The sequence below is a fragment of the Brassica oleracea genome, chromosome C7 (assembly GCF_000695525.1).
Source record: "Brassica oleracea var. oleracea cultivar TO1000 chromosome C7, BOL, whole genome shotgun sequence".
In the NCBI taxonomy this organism is placed as follows: Eukaryota; Viridiplantae; Streptophyta; class Magnoliopsida; order Brassicales; family Brassicaceae; genus Brassica; species Brassica oleracea.
Genome location: NC_027754.1, coordinates 6,091,308 through 6,107,443, shown reverse-complemented (window position 1 = coordinate 6,107,443; position 16,136 = coordinate 6,091,308). Strand labels below are relative to the sequence as shown.

The 16,136-nt window shown below is 37.3% G+C and overlaps 3 protein-coding genes across 4 annotated transcripts; 1 reads left to right on the top strand and 2 right to left on the bottom strand.

The window, feature by feature from the left end:
- Positions 1-809: 809 nt before the first annotated feature.
- LOC106306281 (transcription factor ABORTED MICROSPORES) lies at positions 810-3,794 on the top strand. Its single transcript, XM_013742841.1, has 10 exons — positions 810-952; positions 1,037-1,086; positions 1,306-1,419; positions 1,524-1,691; positions 1,779-1,851; positions 1,927-1,995; positions 2,092-2,694; positions 2,769-3,023; positions 3,105-3,281; positions 3,369-3,794. Exons 3-10 carry the CDS (start codon positions 1,319-1,321, stop codon positions 3,624-3,626), a joined length of 1,704 nt encoding a protein of 567 aa, XP_013598295.1. The 5' UTR covers positions 810-952; positions 1,037-1,086; positions 1,306-1,318; the 3' UTR covers positions 3,627-3,794.
- On the bottom strand, positions 3,792-8,812 carry LOC106306280 (probable ubiquitin-conjugating enzyme E2 23). Its single transcript, XM_013742840.1, has 8 exons — positions 8,612-8,812; positions 6,260-8,206; positions 5,790-5,927; positions 5,215-5,652; positions 5,043-5,112; positions 4,812-4,951; positions 4,412-4,723; positions 3,792-4,334 (listed from the first exon to the last, which is right to left on the bottom strand). The coding sequence occupies exons 2-8, from the start codon at positions 8,204-8,206 to the stop codon at positions 4,080-4,082; spliced, it is 3,300 nt and encodes a 1,099-aa protein (XP_013598294.1). The 5' UTR covers positions 8,612-8,812; the 3' UTR covers positions 3,792-4,079.
- A 1,547-nt stretch (positions 8,813-10,359) lies between these two features.
- On the bottom strand, positions 10,360-15,107 carry LOC106306538 (RNA-binding protein 39). 2 transcript variants are annotated; one of them, XM_013743190.1, is made up of 14 exons: positions 14,926-15,107; positions 14,187-14,695; positions 13,339-13,420; positions 13,196-13,252; positions 13,032-13,087; positions 12,617-12,848; positions 12,299-12,382; positions 12,141-12,215; positions 11,732-11,821; positions 11,394-11,458; positions 11,108-11,306; positions 10,934-11,022; positions 10,737-10,851; positions 10,360-10,654 (listed from the first exon to the last, which is right to left on the bottom strand). In XM_013743190.1, exons 2-14 carry the CDS (start codon positions 14,669-14,671, stop codon positions 10,613-10,615), a joined length of 1,671 nt encoding a protein of 556 aa, XP_013598644.1. In that variant the 5' UTR covers positions 14,672-14,695; positions 14,926-15,107; the 3' UTR covers positions 10,360-10,612. The 2 variants fall into 2 exon arrangements, with proteins under 2 accessions (XP_013598644.1, XP_013598645.1); XM_013743191.1 differs by having other exon boundaries at positions 10,404-10,654; positions 14,959-15,096.
- Between the last annotated feature and the right edge of the window lie 1,029 nt (positions 15,108-16,136).

Sequence of the window (16,136 nt, the reverse complement as noted above, 5' to 3'; positions counted from 1 at the left end):
TTTATATTATCTATAATCCAATGGATCATCTATTCTTTTAATCCAATTATTCATAGCCCAATAAAAATTTCTGGTAGACCCAAAATTTAAATGATAAGATTAGAGATTAAATGTAACATGACTTTCTAAAAATTTGTCCATTAAGTCTATTTTTAAAAAAAAAGTACACATGAATCAAGGTTGTGACTTATGTTTTAATATATGATATCGTCGACATGCAATCATTCATGTCAATTGTATCAGTGACAACTTAAATTATCTTGGTTTTGTTAGAGATTTTTTTTTCTTAAAGCATTAGGTCATCTTTAACGCGGTATCTAACGCGTTTTTTAAGGAGTGGACCCTGCGGTTTTGTTAAAAACGGGCTTCATAGGTCGCAAGATAAGGAACGGTTTCGGTCAGTTTGTTACACTATTTTACGGGCTCCACGACACGTGGCGGTCCGCGGTTGGTTCTGTTTTTAATTTTTAATTTTGTTTTTAATCAGATAAAACAAAAAAAAAAATTAGAAACCCAAAACGGGTTTCACCCGATAATCATACTCTTAGAGATTTTCCTTTTTAAAAGAAACTAAAAATAAAAATAAAATAAACAAAGAATAAATAGTAGTTGAGACACCGAAAGAAGAATGCATAACCTAAACGGAACAAGAGAAGCTCTCAACAAAGTTAGTTAGGGCTTTGCACGTTACCTTAGCTCATGCAATCTTCGCCTTTCATCATTTTAATTCTTTTTAATATACTAATTTGATCTATATATCATTTATATACGTATACACATATATACCTGATCGTCATGCATGTCTTGCACTTTACCTAACAAAGCCACAATCAGTCTCTCCTAAGAGAGAAAGAAAGAAAACTATACACAGCTATTTTCACACAAATATATATATATATATAAATCTAAGTTGTTGGTGACGTTATTTTACACAGAAAGCACAACCATGTATGTATGTAGTTTTAGCTTCTATTGTTTCTTCTTCTTTCTTGCAGTCTCTTGTCTTCTTAGCTGTTTTTGCTTTTATCTTTTCAAGTTTCGGCAGTCACAAGATTTTTGAGGAATCTTTCCTTCCAAGAATCTTGTGTAAGTTCTTGTTATCTTAATTCTTTTCATGATATTTGAGCTCTCATTGGTTTGAAATCATGTAAATGATACATTTTGTCTTTCTAATTACCTATGTCATCTCAAATTTCGCATTTGTTAACGAACAAAACCATTAAAAAAATATTGGCATTATATTGGTTAGAGTTTCAAGGGAACTCGTCCATTTTTGAAAGTTTATTTCTTCTTATTGTGGTGTAGACATTTTGAGAGAATGGAGAGTACTATGCAAAACTTGTTGGAGAAACTAAGGCCTCTGGTAGGTGCAAGAGCTTGGGACTATTGTGTTCTTTGGAGACTAAACGAAGACCAAAGGTCTGTCTGATTTGATTCTTTCAGTACAATAAATTTTTTAAGAACTGATCCCTCTATCTTTCCTCTTTCATCACATTGTTGCTTTTTGGTTTGAGAGGAGACAGGTTTGTGAAGTGGATAGGATGTTGTTGTGGTGGGACACAACTCATAGAGGAAAATGGAACTGAAGAGTTTAGCATCGAAGGTTGTAGGGATGTTATGTTTCATCATCCTCGAACCAAATCTTGTGAATTTCTTGATCATCTTCCTTCTTCCATCCCTCTTGATTCCGGGTATGATCATATACATGTGGCACACATTATTAATATACTATATTTCATAGGATACATCTAGAGATGGAAACATGGACATTGTTGTAGGATATATGCGGAGACTCTTCTGACTAACCAGACCGGTTGGTTAAGTGAGAGCTCAGAACCAGGTTTCATGCAGGTATTATCCGTTTATATCACTACAATCACATGAACAAGAACTCTTAATTATTATTTTAGTATTTGTGAAATCCAGGAAACGATCTGTACAAGGGTTTTGATTCCTATACCGGGAGGATTAGTGGAGCTCTTTGCGACCAGACATGTATGTTTCATGTTTCTAAATCAGGACAAGTTTTGGTACTTTATTTACTGTTAAAACTGTGATTGTTACTGTGATGATGTGTGTACGGATGTATAGGTAGCTGAAGATCAGAACGTGGTAGATTTTGTAATGGGCAATTGCAATATGTTAATGGATGAAACCGTGACGATCAACATGATGGTAGCGGATGAGGTCGAGTCGAAGCCATACGGGATGTTATGTGGTGACATCCATCAAAAGGGTTCAAAGGATGAAGAAATGATGAATCTCCCATCGCCCTACGACATCTCTACCGATCAAATGCGGGTCAACTTCTTGCCTCAGATGAGTGAGTACGAGGCACAACAACACTTGAAGGTGAAGAGTGATTATCATCACCAAGACTTGGGATATCTCCCGGAGAATGGTAGCAAGGAGATGATGGGCATGAACCCATTTAGCACAGAAGATGGGATGTCGGTGATGGGCGAGCCAAGCTTGCTTGTGAATGAACAGCAAATCGCTAACGATAAGGAAATGAATGAGAACGGAACCGGTTCGGATTGTAGCGACCAGATTGATGATGAAGATGATCCAAAGTACAAGAAGAAGACAGGGAAACATTCTCAAGCTAAGAACCTGTTGGCTGAGAGACGGAGGAGGAAGAAGCTAAACGATAGGCTTTACGCTCTCCGGTCTCTTGTTCCTAGGATAACCAAGGTAATATGCATCTGCGACTTTACTCTAAAGGGTTTGTTTCTTTCTCTGAAACTAGTTTCTTTGTGGCATGGAAGTTGGATAGGGCATCGATTCTTGGTGACGCGATCAACTACGTTAAGGAGTTGCAGATTGAGGCAAAGGAGCTACAAGACGAGCTTGAAGAAAACTCAGAGACTGAGGATGGAGCTAATAGGCAGCGAGGAGGGGTGAGCCTGAACGGGACAGTTGTCACTGGGTTTCACCCGGGGATTTCATGCAACTCCAACGTTCCTAACCTGAAACAAGATGTTGATATTGAGAATGCCAATGATAAAGGACAAGAAATGGAGGTTAGAGTATAATAATAAGATAGAACCTAAACTCTCACCTTCTGTATTGACACTATTAACACCTCATTTTGATGGTATCAGCCGCAGGTGGACGTGGCTCAGTTAGATGGCAGAGAGTTTTTCGTAAAGGTGATTTGTGAATACAAACCAGGAGGCTTCACAAGACTAATGGAGGCACTTGATTCTTTAGGACTTGAGGTGACAAATGCTAACACCACTCGGTTCCTCAGTCTTGTCTCCAATGTCTTTAAAGTCGAGGTATGATCTACAGAATCTGCGGAAGTGAAGAAACAAAACAGAAAATACAGAAACTAAATGGTTCTTTCTTCTCTCTCCATGTTACAGAAAACCGATAGCGAGATGGTGCCAGCTGAACACGTTAGGAACTCTTTGCTGGAAATAACCCGGAACACATCTAGAGGATGGCATGATGATCAGATGGCAACCGGTTCGATCCAAAACGAAAAGAACGAAGTTGACTATCAACACTATGATGATCACCACCATCACAGCGGTCATCACCACCTAAATGATCATCAGATGAATCACAGGGCACAACATCATCATCATCACCAACACATCAACCATTACCAAAACCAATAAGGAACATGTTCCCAGAGCTATCAAGATGGGTGTTCTTTACAGGAGAAAGAACCATTAACATATGCCTAATTACACTTCAAGCACCTTTCCATTTCAAGAAATATAATAAAAAGGAATATCAGATTCTCATGGGACATAGAAATATATATAAAAAAGCCAAAAAACTTCACTTGAAATTATCTTTGTTAGAAGTTATTTGACAACTAATGACAAACCAAGTGTTGTAGTGCACCCCTACAACTTTTAAGCAAGCTCCAAACCATGATCAACCAAAACAAAATCATTTGCCAATATTGCCGGAGCAGATGGGGTTACAAATCAGGATCATAATGCAATTCTTGTGTAACTAAAAAAGAGAGAGAAAATTTCCGACATATCTGAGTTTGAAACTTAAAAAAACCACAAACCTCCGCTTTGGTTCATTGGCAATGTTTAGTATATACCCGGCTTGTGTTATTGCTGCTGGAGATGCTTGAATTCATTGCAGTCAGCTCCTACTTCACTCAGCGCTGAGAAAAGCTTTGGCGCAATCTTAGCCAACATAAGCTTAAAACCAACCGAAGTTGAATTTGCACTGCTGTGCTCATTGATAATTGAGGCATCTTTAGCTAGGGAACCTATCAGATATCCTTTCATGTATGCCTCACATGCCTTCAAGATGTAATAACCACGTTTCTTGAAATGCTCTTTGATGAGTTCTTCAAAGTCCTATAGAAATGATCACAACTTAAGAATGTTTTCAATGTGATAAGAGTTTAAGAAAGAGAAACAGAGCTCTCTCTTACCTTTGGTGGTCTCCGCATAAGATACATCATGGTTTTACAATTTAGCAAAAAGGTATTCTCGTTGTATCCCAGTGAGTTTTTCTCTCCTTCAGCAGTTCCGATCTGCCTATCATACCCAGCTTCATTGAAGTAAGGCTTTGAATTCAACACCAAACCCTGGAGTGAAACAAGGACTTGAAGGATGCTCGATGATTTGGGATCCCAGACTTCATTTCCTCTGCCTGTCCACGTATTAAGAAGGCTAAGGCAGACCTTTCCTTCTTCATATAGGTTAGGGTTTAGCCTCCAACCGCCAGAATAATAATATGCCGACTGCAGAATCAAGAGCCAGACACAACATTATTTTATGTTATGCATAAATGGATTCGATTATGCAATAACAAACACTAGAAACTCATACCGGTGGCACACTAGGGTAGTCAGGTGGAAGGTGAAAATCGAAAAAGAAGAGACCATCTTGATATGGTGTTCCATATGCCCCGGCTATTACGGCCCTTAGGAGATCCATTCTATCTTCGTAAACTCGGACAAAGATTCCATCTGCCAAAATTAAATCAAATTTCTGTTCAATAACAAGTGACCAATCATGAAATGCTGCTGAATGTTTAACTGTACAGTTACACACTCTTACCGGGAAGATTGTTCTGAAGTATTTTCCAGTCTCGATCAACCTTTTTGAACCATCTTCTTTCCTTGGTTTTCTGCAAGTTTGATACGACACTAAGAATCAAACTCAAGTTTCCAATTTAGACTGAGAAACCATTTCATACGGGAGTAATCTGAAGTGTAAGTCATTGACCTACCTGCTCATCTGCGCCAAGAAAATGGTGGTCCAGAGGCTCTTGTGATATATCAAAGCGTCTGAAACTGCAACTATCACCTTCAGAGGTTACTGGCTCATCAGATTTTTCGCTCTTTGATCTTTCCAATGCTTCGTTTTCTAGAACTGTGCCCTCTGACTCACAGTTATCAGTGGCACTTAAATTTGGAGAAGTAGGATCGTCGAGGAAGGAATCCCTCTCGCCGGAAGGGTTAGTAAATTCAGCCTGCTTCTCACCTGTGGGACTGGAACTGGAAGGATCTTCAGTTTTCCGTCCACGTGAAAAGATTCCACTAGCAAGTCGAGTCACAAATTCAATAGCAGCTAGTGGGAGAGCTAGGGCACCATTCCTCCCATAATCATTCTCAGCATTGGTTTCTGCATCAGAGTTTCCCTCAGTAAAACTACTCCTTCCATGATCCTGTAAACAAAAGATTCTCTCATTAGTTTAAAGAAACGAATGATTGTAATGCAAAGAAGTAAACCAGTGCCTCTGTATTTAACATAACGTACTGGGTCAAGCAAAAATATTCAGTCACACTTTTCAACAAAACAAACCTCTTCAGGAATCTCAGGAGCACCCTTATCATCATCGTCTACAGTTTCCCAACTAGCAGCATCACTTGAATCACTTTCTGCACCAGTTGATTCATCATCATCGTCCCGTCCAACGACATAAACTGCTTGAGGGCCAACCTAGGAGAAAGCAAAAAAAGTAGAATTATAACTCAAAAAGTGCAGGGAAAGTCCCATCAGATTCATGCACATACAGTCTCGTAGAGAATCAATTTGAATCTAACTCCTAGATCATCAAAATAAAAAGAAAACAACTCCTCTCCAAATTATTCCTTTGGTTACGCATCAACTGTCTTAGCCCAAAACATCAAGGAAGGAACAGCACATATTGAAATTAGAACAGCAAGTATATTAAAGCACTCTAATATTTGGTACACGTTGCAAATCATATAATGACGAGAAACCAGACCAGTAAGGATTGTAAGTGAATAGACTAGTTGAGGTTAGCATACCGTTGATACCACTCCATCGGCCCATGTGACTTCAATATCACCATCCTCTAGGCCAGTAATATTTCCTACCCACGAGAGCTCTGAAAGGTCCGTATTGACTTCGTTTTCTTCCCTGTCATGGACAGTTGCTTCTTGATGCGTTTCCGTATCTTGGTCGCCATTGTCTTTCTCTGTTGCCTCCTCTAAAGAGTTTCCGGAAGAAGATGCTGGTAACGCTATGGTAACAGGTGATAATCGAACAACAACATCCCCATAACAGTAGTCATAATCAGGATGGCCCTCCAGCTCATAAACACTAACAATTTCTTCCTCGTCAAACTCACGAGGTTCTTCTGCCCGTCCAAGTGGCTTCAACCATCTCACAGAAGCAGTACGTTCTTTTGCATTGACACTTTTAACAACTCCAACACGCTTAGCTTCAGTTTTGTTATCATCATCATCCGAAGCCTTCTCCACCACATACTGCTCAGCCACAAATTCATGATCACCAGGGGTCTCAATTGGAATCAATGTTGTTGCTTCACGCCCACATTCTACTGTACCATCCTGCCACGCTACATCAACACGCGTTCTGCTATTAACTATCAGTAGAGATCGTTCGAAGCTTTCCTCTTTTTTCTTTACCTTTTTGTCCTTTTTGATAACAAGTTTGCGTATCTTCTTACGATGGAGAGGCCAAGGCTCATGAGCAGGCTCCTTTGAAAGAGAAGAAACACTAGTTTCCTTTGGCAAAGCTTCAGCAGTTATACCCGCATGTTCATTTTTCTCGCTTACTTCATCTTTCTGGTGCTGATTTGCTTGGGAATCATAAAGTCGTAATTTGGATACATGCTTATGTAAGGGAATTGTAGCAGACTGATTCACCGATGGAAGGAGGCACCAGTCACCGACTTGCCAATTGGCATGAGTGAAAGATGACAACAATGTCAAATCACTAGGACTCTGCTCCTCAGGTGGGGAAACAGAAGAATCTGGCCCAACGCCAGCTGAGGCAATCCAGTAGACAAAAATAGAGCCAGCAGTGACTTTGGTCACAGTGCCTTCTAAGCGATTGGGTTTCCACAATCCAGATAACCACCGCGAAGTCTTAAGAACAGATGAGGAGCTTGCTTTGACACGCTGGCCTGGGTGATATGGGAAGTTGGCATCTTCTTCAAGGTTATTCTTAGTAATAGGTTTTAGTTGAAGAGGCTCAGCGCGTAGGACTTTACACATGGAGCCATCATCAAACAACACAGTCACATTGTCCAATACATCATCAACTCTACCTAGCCAGGGGCCATGAACCACATAATCACCAACGGCAAAATCCCTGACCCGTTTCAACTTTTTGGTGGAGATGTCCTTGTGGACAGAACTATCGGGAGCTAATAAATCTACCGAAATGTTAGCATCCACTACTACTCCCACCTGCCCAGTTGGCTCAGAAGCTGAAGCAACATAGTCTCCGTGTAGGAAACCACGGTCTACAACGGTTAAATCCTTAACACCTTGAACTGGCTCAGTGTCATCATCCATCCAAAGCACACGGATCTGATCACCCTCAAGAGTACCACATTTGTAGTTCCCAGAATTATCCTCATTGCCCTTTTTCCCTTCCTCTTCCTCCCCATCATCATCATCATCATCATCATCATCATCATTACTGTTGTCCTCATCATCTTCTTCGTCGTCGTCGTCATCATCATCATCACTCATATCACTGTCAGAATCACCAGCTACTTCGCTCACAACTCCAATACTACCCGTCTTGTTGCTTCTAACAATATCTTCTCGATAAATGTTGGGATGCTCGTTACTTCCAGAATCCTCAGCCTTATCTGTATGAACGCTGTTGTTACTCACAGTAGGATGATCACACATAGATTCACTTGCAAGTGAATTCTCAAGTAGCGAATCAACCCCACCATGTGGTGCTGTACCAGGGTCATCTTGCTCATGTTCCATCTAAAAAAAGCCAAGCAAGAGTTATTGATGAATCAGTCCTCACAAAAACTTGTAATGAACTTTTCTAAACACCAAACAGCTACAGAAGGTTAGGATCTAAACTTATTATAGTAATAATTCAATAATCAGAGCTGGAAAAAGATGCGCCTAAAGTCAAAACAACAATAATTCAATATTTATACAGAAAAAAAGAAGCTCAAAATCTAAGCATGCCCATAGAACATTCCGATGGTTCACAATATCTGTCACAAAGGGAAGCTAAAATTATCACCAGCAACAGATACATGGAAGAACTCAAAATTTTACGAGAAAATAATCACATTGAGCTTGCAGATGAAATATTAAGAGATTCAAACATATAGCAACAGATTATTTAAAGACGAATCAAAAAAAAAAAAAAAGTACCAAGGTTGGAATCTTCTGAAGTGATGGGAGGAAATTAAAGAGGCGAAATTTTCAATTAGATTCTCGTCGATCGTCTATCGCGACAATTATATTCAGAAGAAGAAACAAGAATTGTGGAGCTAGAGGAGAATAAAAAGATTGAACAAGGCAAAGGGGAGGAGGGAGCTGGGTTGGGATTCTCTTCTTCTCAGCGGCGTCAAGGGTACTTTCGTCATTATATTACTTCAGGTCTAATTCTATCGACATTCCACCAGCACTACCGATGATCCAAACTATTCAATCTGAGCCGTTGGATCTTCTTACCAAGTCTCCTGGTTGAACCCGTATCAAATTTGAATTGTGTAACGAACCAAAATATAATAAACCATCGGATACAAATGGATACATCTAACCCATAACCACGTGATAATATTTTTTCTAAAGCAAGATAATCGTCTACACTTGGTTTGGAGAACTGTAAAATTGTAAATTGTACTTACAAAGTTTGAAGAATGATTATGAGACTAAAAGATTAATAATAGGTTCACAAGAATTAAACGTTGACTAAAAGATCTGTTCCAAAATGAAAATGTGAACACATACAAAACAAAAATAGTCAACTTTTTTTTTTATATCTTACCCGAATATAAAGCGTTCTGAGAGCATCTCCAAAAGACACTCTATAACTTCAAATATGAAGTTTTTTGCTCTAAAAAAAAAGAAATTCAAAACTTCAAATTTGAAGTTTTGAGGAGTGAAACTCTAAATTTGAAGTTTCACTACTCAAAACTTTAAATTTGAAGTTTCATATTTTTATTTGTATTTTGGTCCCTACAATTACACATCACATTTATAATTCATAATTATTTTTTTTTTGTTTATTATTTTAATCCTTATAAAAATTATATCTCATAAATATTTTAAGTTTTGTTTACAAATTTTAAATTTACACATAAAATTAAATAAAACTTTAAAAGAAGATTTAAAATATTTAAAACTAGATTTAGATAACAAAACTATACAAAAAAACTTAACAAAAAAACTTTTAAAAAATTACATGAAGACATAACTATTACACAGATTTAAATATTACAACAACACTAATAGTCAGGTAGGTTTGATCTGGAACCTTTAAAATTTTCAAATATTGTCCAATTTTTTGTGTAATTGAAGATGGTTGTTGTTGTTGATGATGTATTTTCGTACAATTATTTTTTGTTCTTATATTCACGAGTATTAATATCATCGATAAAAGTTAGTTTTTAGCAATATTTTATGTTTCTCTTTTACTTTCTTTTTCTGATCTAATGTATTTACAAGTATTAATATCTCTTGATTTCAACAATTTTTTATCTCTAATCTACAAATTAAAAATGAGGATAGCTATTTTTACTTTGAAATACACTAGTATATCATATATGCATTACGAAAATCGATTTATGGAATAATACGGTATTTTGGTTAAAGCTTAATATTAATTAAGTTATTTTGTTTAAAATTTTATATTTTAATATAATATTTTATTAATTAATATTGTTGTAATATGTTTATATATGTGTTAATTATTTACAAAAGTTTTATGAATTCAAATTAGTTATGACAAATATAAAAACCATATTATAAAATATAAATAGTTTTAAAGTTAAGTTTCAAGTTTTGCTTTTAGAGAAAAACACCTTTAAACTTCAAATATAAAGTTTTGGAAACTTTAAAATAGAATTCTTTTTTGGAAATGCTCTTATAAAAGATCTAAAATGTGTTGGCATACATAATACAAGATACTAAACTGAACTTAAAAAGGGTTCTCATCAATGAAAGACAGAAAGTAACGAACGCACACAATATCGAGAGAGTTTAATAATACAATAAACGTTCGTCAAAGATTTGGATTTCTTTAATAATAAGACGAAAGCTTCATTATCTTAAATACCATCTCCACTGATGCTTTAAAGACCGTACTGAAAAAAAAACTCTTTCTCAGCTCCACCAGAATACAAGGCTTAAGTTCTCATGAAGCTCCCTCTACTTACTCTGAGGGAACTTGGCCTCGTAAGTCTCTGTAGTCTGCGGACACAAAACAAGAAGACGAAGAATCGTTAATAGAGAAATTAAATCCAACAGTCTTGAAGTGAAACAAGTCATGTACCATGTAAGTAGCTGTAATCATCTTCCCGGCAAACCATCTTCCATGGAGAGCACGTTGCGCTCCCATTGCTGCTTGTGCATTCTCAAATCTCAAGTAGACAAAACCCATGCTGTTCCTGTTTTTGTGAGCAACAGGCAATCAATGTCAATAAAATGAGTCGGATGGAGAGATAATACAGGATTCTGAAGCTCACTCACTTGTCAACAAAGATATGATTCAGTTCTCCGAACTTGGAGCATTCATCTCTAACATCTTCCTCGATGTCCTTATCAAAATCAAGTTCAGTCTGTGCGAGAAAGATACATGTATAAAGACGAATTAGCTTGCGATATAAAACTGTTAAGCAGACAAGAAAAAATGTTTACACCGACCTCTGTGGATGAATCAAACATGTTTTTAAGCAGTAGACATTCGCTGGGGACACCAACTGGGTCGACAACAGCTGGAACATGTACACCGAGCCCTGCGAGTCCAGCAACAGCAGGGAAACCCCCTTGTACAACAGGAGCCACCAACGGAGAAACGGTCGAAGTTGCACCGAGAATAGATGGAACTGCAGTAAGGCCAGTGCTGCAAAGAAGATTTGTTTTTAGTGGAATTGGAACATGAACAACGCAAACTTCATAAACCTAAAAAAATAACAGGAGTCAGGGAAACCTTGATGAAGTTCCACTGCGATCGAGCTTCATCATGAGTGCAGCCCGCGATTGTGCATTCAGAGACTGCAGTATAAAGAACCAGGTAAGGCTTAAGTTTACCAACAATGTTTGAAAAGTACTCCTTAAATCCACCATAAATCTTACACAGTAGCTATTAAATGTTCTAGAAAACCAGACTTGGTAATAAAATTGTACATTAACAGTTAACAGACTTTTATTAAATTGATTATAAAATTGTGTTCATATATATACCAAATCCTAAGTTCTACCTTATATATATCCATGAGATATGTTCTCTTTTGGAGGATAGGTTAGCAAGATTAAGAAATTACTTACCAGGCCCGCTCCATCATCATCATCCAGATCACCTGTGTTTTGGGCTTGTCCAGCGTCTGGGACTTCAGTTTGATCAGTTACAGCTGACACCTAATGAAAGGTAAAAACACATCATCAACAGTCATAATATGTTGTATAAAATGCATGTTTAGAAGCCTCTAGAATGAACTCAAGATGGTTTGACTGCAGGTGTCACGGCTCAGTTTGCTTAGTAGACGTAAAAATGTAACATCGTTACGCAGAGAGAACATGAATTTCTGTTTGGTTGTTACCTGTTATATCAGCATTTCACCACATTGAAAGAATCATTGTTTCTTAAAAGTCTAGAAAATACTTAACACAACTACAGCTCTCTATGGCCTTCCGGATTGATATCATATAAAATTTTCAAAATAAGTTCAGCCAATACCTTGATTGCACGACCTGCAATCTCCAACTGCCCATTCAGATTCACTGCATTCCTAGCATCCTCCAGGCGAGCAAACTGTAAGGTTTGGAAATGATAAGATTGCTGTAAATCACAAAGAATATCAGCAAGAAGTCAAGACTGGTATTGACTCGGCATACCTGAACAAAACCAAATCCTTTGCAATGGCCAGTTTCGTCCCGAGGTACTTGTACCAGCTCCACAATCCCAAATGATTCAAAAACCTAGGAATGCCAAAAGAAAAGTATTATCATCTTACATGAACACGAAACTTATGATCAGAAGATGAAGCAATTACAAAAGAAGTCTAGATTCCTGAAAGCTTGTGGTTTGTACAAAATAAGAATATTCAAATTTTAATCTACGTACTATACTAAGCATAATAGCAATTGGATGGTTAATTTTGATTAAAAAAATAGAGTAGGTGCGTTACATGTCGCTCAGAAAAAAATAGTTACCTTTCGCAGATCATCTTCTGACATGTTAACATGCAGGTTACCAACATAAAGACGTCTAGCACCGCCAGAATAGGGGCCCAGCATCCCTCCTGCTCCAGCGGCAGCAGTTGTTGACTGAACAAGATTCTTCTCAGCTTCAGATGGTTTTACCATAACAGGCTGACCAAGAAGAGGCTGTCCAGATAGAGCAATAGCCATAGGGACTGACATTGTTTCATAAAACTCCACATACCTGCAAGCAGGACCAACTTAGAAACTAGCAAACAGTAGTGAAACAAAGAGATAATAACAATTGCACTGTTTATGTTCCGCGAAGCTGCCAGAAGCTTATCAGTGTACCAATAGTTAAGCATTTTTTTAACATTGAACAGAAATTTCCTCTTCCCACGTAAGAATCAAATTGTTTTTAACTTACCCGATTCCTCTCGAACGCCTGGAAATTCGATCCATGATTATCCGCACATCTCGTACCTAAAACCGTATTAGAAGGCAATGTGTTAAGAAAAACTTAACTGAACCATCCAGAAAAATATTTAGATGGCGTCATTGCAACGTGAAACCGAAGAGGAGAGGACAAACCTTTCCAGCTCTAGAGAAGAACTCATAAACATCCCTTTCAGTTGCCCTCAAAGCAATCTGTTGTGTACAGATATCCACAAACCATAAATTATTGATCAAGTAAAGATGTTTCAAAGGAACCATAACTAACACAATAGGAATACCTGATAGGCAAAAACGGTTCTCTGGTCTCTTTCAGGATCAGCCTCAGGCTCTACCTTATCCTCTTTTTTATCTTTATGGCGTCTGCATAATAACATACATGAAGCATTTAACATTGTTAACTTTGATCCTAGATACTTTATTAACAATATTTTCCAAGATGTCGCAACATCTTGGAATATGCCAGAGACGACATTTCAGAAAGCATCTTCTGGTATGAAGAAAAATGTTAGTATTAGGACAATTCAGAACAGTAAACTTTTCTCCGATAGGCGTACACACGTGAAGAACGAGATGGCCCTGCATGGAACTATGCGAAGTCAACAAGTGATGAACAATAAACTCATAAATTTAAACTTGCAACTTTTTCATTTTAAATGTAGCACGTGACCAACCTGAAGTCTAACCAAAAACCTTTTTTTTTTACCTTCTATAACAATGATTATCTTAAACGGAACGAGCCTCATCAAGTTGTACAGAAGGCAATACCAATGAACCTAATAGCAGTATGAACCTGTTAAAACTTATAGCTTACATCAAAGCTATTGTAGCATAGCGCAAAAGCATAAGATAATTTTCAAATTCAGTTGCCAATTCAAGAAAACAGGAAGCACACTAGGAGCCCACATCCACAATTTCATCAATAAGATTATGAACCTACCATGCAGGACTCTTGTTAAAAAGGATAGAATAGCAAAGGCAGCCACCACTAAACACAGTAAGAATCGGTGATAATTACTAACTTGATACGTCTTTTCAAGCCAAATAACGACAAGTATGTATTATATTGATTGAATGCAGTAAGCATTTATGAGACCAAAATGTTAACAAAATAAAAGAGAAGAGGCACCTGCGGTCCTTGGTGTCTCTTTCCTTAGTTTCTATTTCCTGGCTCTTTTCTCTTTCCCGACTCCGACGTCTCTCTGATCGACTTCTGCTTCGACGTGATCGGTCTCTCTCCCGATCTTTTTCATGGTTACTGTCACGATCCTTGTCTTTGCCCCCTTCTCTCTCTTTACCGTTTCTTTCTTCTTTATCTCTATCCTTCTCACGGTCTCTGCCACCTCTCTCTCTGTCTCTGTGGTCCCGGCTACTTCTATGCCTATCCCTCTCTCTGTCTCTAGATCGTGAACGGTGGTGCGACCTCGACCGCTTAGAACGCCGACCATCTTCGTCTTCATCCCTCTTGTCATCACTCCTATGCCTTGAGCTTCTACTCCGCTCTTTCACTTCAGATTTGGGTTTCTCATCACCCCCACCATTTTCAACTTCGTTGTTCTCCAGGTGAGGATTCTCAACAGTCTTCTCTAAGTACTCATACTCATCAAAGTCCATAACTCCAACGCCAATGCCAAAAATCTACAAAAGTAATCAGAAACGTACAATTAGCATAAGAACAAGCACAAACTCAACATCACTCCCAAAGGAAGAGTATCTAAATCGATCCCAAACCCTAATTCCCGAACAAAGATCTACTGATTAGGTTTATCTCTCTCCGTGGCATTCAATTCATAACGATACTGCTATAAGCAAGGATACGACGAGTTCTAGATGGAATTGAAAACGAGCTTAATTAACTCGGGGCTTGCCCCTGGTAACGAAGATTGGAGAAAACGACGAACTGGGAGAAGCTCGAAGCTGCTCTCAATCTAGAAATCTCCCGCTCGCTCGAAATCTAGGGCAAGAGAATGGCTGTGAAGACGAAGCTTGCGAGGTGGTCGCTATCTCTCTATACTTACCAACCACTTGCCAGATTCAGAGTAAACCCTCTTTTGGGTGTAAGGCCCAATCCACTTATTAGCTCTTTTATTATTTTTTTTTTTTTATCAAATTAGCTCTTTTATTTATTTTCAATATTTTACTATTGGTTTTTCCTGAAAAAAAAAACTTTTTAATCAGTTTCATTTTATAATTTTAAAAATGCAAATCCTACCAAATAGCAGTCAACATGCAAATTGGATGAACCTATAAATTTTAATTTTTGCCGTAGAATTTCTTGTTGTAGGTGAAAAATTTTGACTGTACGTGAATATGAATAGTGGGTTGTAGATTAGTATGATAGTAATATATATTTAAAAATAATATTAATTACTAAATATATATATATATATATATATAATCATTTTGTTTAAATATGTGCATTTGGAAAGAGAAGAAAATAAATATGTTGTTGAATAAAAATAATTTTATGAACTCATGGATACTGGATAGAGTATGCCACTATAGTAATATGACAATATTATTATATATGTTGAAAATTACATTAGAAGTTACCGAGAACACTGTTTTATGATGGAGAAAATGTGTCTATAGCTAGAAAATGAAAAAAAAAATATAGGCCCTGAATTTTAAGAAAATAAAGCAAAGTTTGATTGGTTGAATTTCGTGGCCATAGAAGTATTTTTGATTGTCTTAACGATCATAACACCAACCAATCAATTTCATAACTCTTAGTCATTTTTTTTATTTAAATTTTGTAACTTGCAAGAGTGTATACCTTCTAAAACTATAGGCTTTGAATGTAGTGCAAATACAAAAATGCAGAAGAAACATAAAAATATACCAAGCAGAATATAAACAGACCAAATAGTTTTAGAGATTTTATGCAGATCAATTGTCTAATGGATTTGAATAGATGATGCAAATCAAAAAATTGCAGATTAAACAAATGTGTATATCAAGGAGAACAAATGCAAATCAAATACATTAATCAGAACAAATGCAAATCTACCAGATCAAACTAATTTACTGAGTCAACGTATTTAACCGAATGTTAAAAAAGTAAACATAATAAAAATAA